This window comes from Monosiga brevicollis, genomic scaffold, assembly GCF_000002865.3.
Source record: "Monosiga brevicollis MX1 MONBRscaffold_7 genomic scaffold, whole genome shotgun sequence".
Lineage (NCBI taxonomy): Eukaryota > Choanoflagellata > Craspedida > Salpingoecidae > Monosiga > Monosiga brevicollis.
In genome coordinates, this window is record NW_001865044.1 from 1392753 (window position 1) to 1400558 (window position 7806).

Sequence of the window (7806 nt, forward strand, 5' to 3'; positions counted from 1 at the left end):
CACACACACACACACACACACACACACACACACACACCAAAATAAAAAAAAAACCGCCACAAGCCACGTACAGAGACGGAAAGGTAGTCCCTGATTGAAGTAAGGCTGCCAAGGCCATCCAAGTTGGTGATCTTTGGGTTGGTCTACGTGTGTTCATGTTCAAAGGTGAGACAGCAAGCAGAGCACACCGTCTGGGAAAGGTAGGCGAAACATGTGCACAGTGAAATGCGGACTGGAAAACAAACGTGTCTTTCAGTAGCATCATCAGCAGCCTCACCGAGATGTAAACGTATGAGCCCACTGATGCTAAACTGGCCATGCCATCCACGTTTGTTCTGATGGCATTCATCTAAACTCAAAAACAGCATGAGAGCGCGCCTTGATCTTAACAAGCGACACACGCACCGCAAAAAACACATTGCCACCAATGGAGGTTAGGCTATTAAAGCCGTCCACATTTGTCAACATGTTGTTCATCTAACCCAGACGCATGCGCAAGTCGCATGAGCCGCAACCAAAGAACATTCGCTGGACTTCTCAAGAGTGCACTTACATTCATGTACACGTAGTTCCCAATGGTGGCGAGGTTGCCGAGCCCATCCATGTTTGTTAACGATGGACTCGCCTATGCCATGGTGCATCAAGCAAAACTTTTGTGACATGGGGCAAAACACAAGCGCGAAAAAGAATCGCAAGGCTCTCAACGAGGCTTGGAGCGAAGTTACCCCTTACATGAAGGTAGAAGTATCCGCCGACACTAGTAAGGCTTGACAGACCATCCAGGTCGGTCAGCTTTGGGTGGTCCTACCAAACCGTGAGGGTGGCATGGCCATGGTTGATTAATGACACCCGGTGAGCAGAAAACAACATCAAGCCGCATGTTCCTCAGAGACGATGGTCTAAGGCAATCACCGATTGACGAAAGGCTTGTGAGCCCGTCAACGTTTGTCAGCTCACCATTAGTCTAGTCATACCCATGTCTCGTGAATTCTTCCTTGTTTGCACGTCCAGCCGGGCCCTGCCCAGCCTGATACCTGGAAGCGAACGTAGCCAAGCACAGATTCCAAGCTGCCCAAAAAGTCCACATTGGTCAAGGTCAAGCTCTACCAACGACGGCCAGTACGAGTGAGTCTTGAATTAGAGGTGCATCGGCTCGTTCACTGCATACGCAGCGGCCTACCGTCAGCCTGATGTTTTCCGTCACGTGCATCAAGGCGTTCATCTTTTGCAAGGTGGCTGGCGCCAATGAGCCGCAGTTGTGCATGATGATGCTCCCCTGCACCACCTGCACTCCGTCTGGCACCACGCTCAAGTCACAGGAAATGGTCCCGACATATGTGATGGGCTCTGTCGTTGTGGTCGTTGTGCTAGTTGTCGATGTGGTCGTTGTGCTGGTTGTCGATGTGGTCGTGGTGGAAGTGGTGGTTGTGGCGAGAACCAGGCACGTAGCCGACCTGCCATTTTACAGCCATGCTCACAGTGAAGGCACACACAACGACGATGCATGACATGAACATCTGAACGCACACAAGCATAAGACGCACCGATTGCAACGGTCTGTGCGGAGCTGGGCAATTGGGGCGTCAAAGTCACTGTACGCAGGCTCAACACGCGCCACGCCGCAGCTGCGATAGCGCAGTTGTACGTCGGCGTTGACAAAGCTTTCCACGTTGACGGGGGCGCCGTCCGCATAGACGAGCTGATCATTACCCTCGACCTGCATGCCGACCCACAGATCGGCAAACGGGCGGACACCATCGCGCACCAGGTTGTCAACCAGGCTATCGAGCTCGGCTTGATCGCGGGGGGGGGCAGCCAATTCATGACTCAGGTCACGGCAAGCGGTGGTAGCCTCGTCGTGGCTGTACCGACCAGGCGGCATCATGTAGAAGTAAGCAGGCGGGCCAGAGGTGCTGACGCTGGGGCAGTACTGGCTAGGGGCTGGACGCTCGCACACAAAAAAGCGAGGTTTGTGGCAGGCTTTCGTTTGCAATGCACCGGCAAAGGAGTTATACTGCACACACTGATTCGCATCGATGGTTCCTTGCTGCGACACGGCGCTAGGGGACACCAGCCCCGTAGCAAATTCGACCTCGGTTGGGTGGTCTGCGGTGATGATCCCGCCCAGCCAAAAGCTCTGTTCTTGGCGGGCGTCCAAGATGGCTGCCAAAGTGGAAAGGTCCATGGGATCGACGGGGTTGGCCAGCAGGGCATCGTTGGCAGTTCAATAGGCAGCAGCATCAGCCCAGGAGAGGCGGTCCGTATCGACGACCAGGTATTGCAGGCCGTTGTCGGCAACGCTGAAGGGGCCAATATCGCACGGCCAGGGTGTGGCAGCAACCCAGGAGAGGCCACCCAGCAACGTCAGTGCGAGAGCAGGAAGCTTCATGGTGATGGGTACAGGCGGGTTGAGGAAAATGCCACGCTTCTGAGCCGATGCAGTGAGGGCATTAACAACCAAAAAAAAAAAAAAAAAAACAACGCCCAAAGGGCCATCCGCAGCGCCAAACAATTGATCGTCTGCCCACCAGCGTGGCAGGGTAGCTTGGTCAGGTGCCGACGCCCAAGTCCTGGTTGCGTCATGCACTGCGAGTCGAAACACGGAGCCACAAACCAGACTGGACAGACCAAGCGGCGATCTGCATCACAAGGATGGCAATGCGCATGCACACCCAATCCTGCGGACATATTGATCGCCAAAACGAATCAAAAAACACATGCATGTATATGGATAACGGTTGTTTTGGTCAGTTGATTGGCTGTGAGAAGAGGGCGCACGTCCGCGAGCGGGTGTTTACGTGGGTCGCGTGTCAAGTACATGATGCACAAAAACCACGCAATCTCTGCCCCTATCCGTTACATGTGAGGAACCTGACTGCCGACCACATGTTGCCAAGGCCAGTCGCTTGCAGCGGTTCTGTGGCTGAAATGAGGGCGTGGTCTCGAACGAGATGCACTGGGTCCTCACTGCAGGAACCAGGTATAAATATAATAGCGGTCACGATTATTGTACTTGAACCACGTAAAGAAAGAAGAACAACTCCGGGTGTTTGCAGCTCGCCCTGACTAGTGTGCCCTCCTCGCCTCCTCCACACACTCACTCACTCATAAAAGTACGGTCCTGCTTGAAATACATCCGGATGCTTGCTTCGTTTGCTTGTCGAGCATGATTGTAGAAAAAATTAAACGCATAGCCTTTTCCAGATCGCTCTACTTTCATGTCGCTTTACTTTCCACCCTATTTTAAGAAGTGATGGAGCGCTCCGCCACACCGGAGGTGTCCAGCCAGTCGTTTCAGAATTGAGGCACATTATGAGTGACACGAGTGCTGCAGTGGGGCGTACTACTGATACAACGACTTCACGCGCTGCAAGGTCCACACGAGGGTCAACCGATCTTGTGGATGAGACAGAAATGGAGACCCCAACATGCTCGACGTTGCTCGTCTGCTCTCTGAAGCATGGGGGGATGCTGACGAAGACGCCATTGTCAACTGCTGGACTCGAGGCGACTGTTGTTTGGGTGTTGTTTCTTACCGATCTCTCGACATGGAATTTCCTGCCTAATGTCAGACAAACAATGTTGAGTCTCTTTCTTGGAAAGTCAGTAGCGAGTCCCCCCATGTCGGACTGTAGTTTCAATGTCGGACTGTACATCGGATGTAGTTTCGAACTCGGTTTTCGATTTTTTTTTTCTGAAGGGTTCAATGTGGTGCTGGCGCTGGCGAAACAACGGTCCAGTGAATTTGGGAGCATTGATTTCTCGACACGCCACTGCTTCATGATGCTGCGTTGGATCGTGTGCAGTCTACTTGTCTTGATGGTCATGACCAAGGCTCACGGCGCTTTGGCTGGTGACAAACCCATCATCGTGACCGATGGGGATGGTAATCTCTTTATCAATACTTCATCAACAAGCGGCAATACACGGGTTTTCATCAATGGGGTGGATGTACTGGGCAAACTGACTGAGCTGCGCGAAATCTTAGTTGACCAGGGATTTACCGCCGCACCTACAAACACACCTGTGACGTACTCGGGCACAGTTGGCTGTCAGCTGAGCAACATGCCCTCTCATGTCACACATATTGTGGGGGACGTGAACTTGGTCTCATGCACACTGCTAACGGCCCTGGACTTGCAACTCTTTGACAAGCTTGTTCAAGTGAGCGGCTATTTTCGTATTGTTGTAAGTTTTACCGTGAAGTCATTTGCTGCAGGCGATGTCAGGTATCGCTGCTTTCCAAGCAAATGATGTGCCTTTTGATTGTTTTTTTTTTTCCTTTTTTTTTTTTTTGCACAAAGTGCTGAGATCTCAAAGAAGATGTGAGCTCACCCACTCTGAACGTGACAGGGGAATGATGCTCTGACGAATCTGCATATGTTTCAAAGTCTGAGCGCAATTGGCAAATCACTGGAGCTCGGAGTAAGTCTTTTTGGGCCCAGGGAGCAATGAATGCTTTGCAATATTACCGCCTTGTCTTCAATGATGTCGGTTGGGAAGATAGCCCGCTACTTCGAGCTGACTGGTGTCGCGGGCATTTTGGCAAAATGAGTCGCGTGCACGGCTCATCTTGATGATATTTGACGCGACTCACCCACTGATATGCTGACCCGGGCAGAGGAATGATGCCCTCATCAATGTGGATGGCCTGGGCAAGCTCACGAGCATTGGCGACGACGTGATAATTAAAGTACGTGCTCTCATGGGTATGCCTAATAACACTGCCGATCTGTGGCGCAGATGCTTGTGTGCATCACGTCTGTTGACTGTCGACTTTGGCAGGACAATACCGCTTTGGCCAATGTGGATGGGCTTCAAAACATCACAAGCCTGGGAGGCACTTTGAGGCTTGTGGTATGTCGTCACATGGCCTCATCAAGGCCCGTTGTGCGTTATCCAAGACGGAGAATGATGAGAAGTGTAAAATTTCTTAAACAGTTTTTTTTTTTTTTTTTGCTGGGCTGTGCAGGGTAACGATGCCCTCACCAATGTGAATGGGTTTGGGAGCATCACAACCGTTTATGAAGTGTATTTCTACGTGCGTTGACATTCGATGAACACATGTCAAAGTTGATGTTGCTTGAGCGTTGTGCTCATTAATCATTTTGCCGGGCAGGATAATGACGCTCTTACCAATGTAGATGGGCTGAGCAGTCTCACAAGCACAACCGGATACTTGTACTTTTACGTACGTTGTTGGACATGTTCTGTATGTGTCAGTGCCTGGACAAATGATAGATATTCACGAGCAATTATGGCGTCTCATCTGTTTGGCCAGGACAACAATGCTTTGGCCAATGTTGACGGGCTTCGGAGTCTCACAAGCGTTGGTGGCCACTTGCGGCTCAGGGTATGTCGGCTCAACATTGTTCAGGAGGCGGTTACGATGGAGAAAGCATGCCGTGATGCTTAGTCCTTGGTTTGTTGTTCTGCTCGTCTGGAAAGGTTAATCCTGCTCTAACCAATATGGATGGGCTTGGAAGTCTGACAAGCATTGGTGGTTATTTACGCATTGATGTACGCCATTGTCTAAAGCGGTTCATGTCGCTGCTGGATATGACAAGAGGGCGGTTCCAAGTGTCTCATCTGTTGTGCTTTCGGATTGGACAGGTCAACGGTGCCTTGACCAATGTGGATGCGCTCGGAAACCTCAAAAGCGTTGGAAGCTACGTGTACTTTTTTGTGCGTTGTCGGGTATTTTGTGTCGGATGTCCAGCCAGACAATTCCCTCCCATGGTATAGTATGACGGTCTGAGGGTGCTTCTTTGCTCGATGCAGAGAAACAAAGGCTTAACCAATATCGACGGGCTCAAAAGTCTTTCACACATTCATAGCTACTTGAACATTGAAGTATGTGACCTCAAATGATCGTGTGTTGGTGTTGGAAACGGGAGGTTGCACTCGTTATCTGATGCATGCATACTGAGCATCGAATCTAATCACATTGATTTTTCTGGGAAGGACAATGCGGGTCTAACCAACGTGGATGCGCTTGGAAGCCTCCTGAGCGTCGGCAGCTACGTGCGGCTCAAGGTATGTTGTCTCATATGCGTGCATGCTGGTGTCAAGGGTCTGGTATTCGAAATCAAACCTTATGCAAATCACAATGCCTCATGATATTACTATGTTGTTTTGCTGGGATCGACAGAACAATAACGCCTTAACAAATGTGGAGGGGCTGAAAAATGTCACAAGCGTTGGCGGCAACCTGTATTTTTCCGTATGTCGTTCTGTATTACGAAAGCCAGGGCGTACGCGTACCATTAGAGATGGATGTGTGTCGCAATGAGCGCATCATTGTGTGCTTTGCTAATTTGTGCAGGCCAATAACGCATTGATCAATGTGGATGGGCTTGAAAGCCTCGCAAGCGTTGGTGGCGATTTGATTGTAGACGTACGTTGTTGCATGAGAATGACGGGAACGTCGCGAACTGATTGGGCCTGTTGTCAATGATCACGCGTCTAATGTGCTTCTTTCTTGACTCGCAGTCCAATGGGGCTCTGACCAATGTGGACGGGCTTGCGAGTCTTACATTTGTTGGAGGAAGCGTGCAAATTTGCTCAAATTCTCAACTTGACCCATCAATGGTCCCTGAATCGCTTCAATCACTGGGTACTTGCCAGGCCATCACCAGTGGAACATGCAACTCTTGTTGAGCGACTGCGAGGCGCCGCAGGGGTCGAGAGCTGGTAGGCCTGATGATGGGATTCTTGCAACTGGTGTCGCTGTCTGGCTGCTTTTATGAAAATGAGTTGGGATTGTTTCTGCAGCTGGTCGCTGTGAATGCTGCCAACCTCAGTTGGCTCAATTGACATCAACCATTCCCCGACGGACGTCTCTCAAACCTCTATCAAGGCATCGATGCCGAGGCCACCAGGTCAGGAAGGCTGAAGAGCTAAGTTGCCGATACGCCCCAAACGCTGGTCGTGGGCCAAGGCTACGTGGGTAGAACTGAGCCTCTCTGCGCGCCGAACTCTGGCCGCAGCCAAAAGAAGGGGGGGCGCTCGAAAACATTCATGCCAAGGTTCTCGCTCGAACACTATTACCTTATCCTCTTCATGGAAAGTGTCTCAAGACTCGGAGATCAACGCCACCACAAGAGCAATCAAGACAGCACCGTGGTGGCCATTTGTAGCGACAAAAAGAGTTGTTTATCCACTGCTTGTTTTCTTTGGAGGCGAGCTGGCATGAACTCAAGCTCGCTAGAAGTTTGATATGGTCGACAGCGTCAAAACAGCTCGCCATAAAACTTGGAATGTGTTCCAGCTACCATGGCTGGCGAAGGAGCAGTACAAGCCCCAGTTTCGCGGGCGCTTTGAAAGCACATCGGATTTTGCTTGTATGACGTTTTGATTCAATCATCAACAAGAAAAAAAAAACGTCTACATGTAAACGTGTGTTGCACTTACATTTACCTTGTTCACCTTACTCTCTTTTGCTTTTGACTTCTGCTTGCCTCTCTTTGGCATCGGTATTGACATCGGCATCGGGGGGTTGCTTGACGTGTCTTGCTTTGTGCATGGTGGTTGATCGCTTGTGGCTGCTACGGGGCTCTTTTGGTTGGGGCCTTTTTGCGACGCCAGAACGTTTGTTTGAGAGCATCGCAGCCACTTTTTTTTTTACCCGTGGTGTGGGTGCCACTGATCTCGCATCGCAGGAGTCAGCGTGCGCTTGGGAAAATATGCACACCTGCACTCGCAACTGTCACCGAGAACTGTTGTACAAAGGTGAGTCGCTTGGTGCATTGAGGCAGCGCAGAGGAAAGGCCGGCTGACCGGCTGCCGTTTTCCAAGCGCGCGAGT

At 50.9% G+C, this 7806-nt stretch overlaps 2 protein-coding genes across 2 annotated transcripts in view; one reads left to right on the plus strand and one right to left on the minus strand.

The window, feature by feature from the left end:
* Window positions 1-2185, minus strand: part of MONBRDRAFT_24761 (uncharacterized protein) — a gene marked incomplete at both ends in the record, with an annotated part of 2754 nt that extends 569 nt beyond the window's left edge. Inside the window, 7 exons of the mRNA XM_001745092.1 lie at window positions 72-143; window positions 406-477; window positions 554-625; window positions 733-804; window positions 1035-1103; window positions 1181-1454; window positions 1545-2185. Coding sequence (XP_001745144.1) covers window positions 72-143; window positions 406-477; window positions 554-625; window positions 733-804; window positions 1035-1103; window positions 1181-1454; window positions 1545-2185 — 1272 coding nt within the window. The remainder of the gene's footprint in view (window positions 1-71; window positions 144-405; window positions 478-553; window positions 626-732; window positions 805-1034; window positions 1104-1180; window positions 1455-1544) is intronic.
* Window positions 2186-3621: 1436 nt separating this feature from the next.
* Window positions 3622-7806, plus strand: part of MONBRDRAFT_7571 (uncharacterized protein) — a gene marked incomplete at both ends in the record, with an annotated part of 5743 nt that continues 1558 nt past the window's right edge. Inside the window, 4 exons of the mRNA XM_001744917.1 lie at window positions 3622-4188; window positions 4622-4693; window positions 5282-5353; window positions 5965-6036. Coding sequence (XP_001744969.1) covers window positions 3622-4188; window positions 4622-4693; window positions 5282-5353; window positions 5965-6036 — 783 coding nt within the window. The remainder of the gene's footprint in view (window positions 4189-4621; window positions 4694-5281; window positions 5354-5964; window positions 6037-7806) is intronic.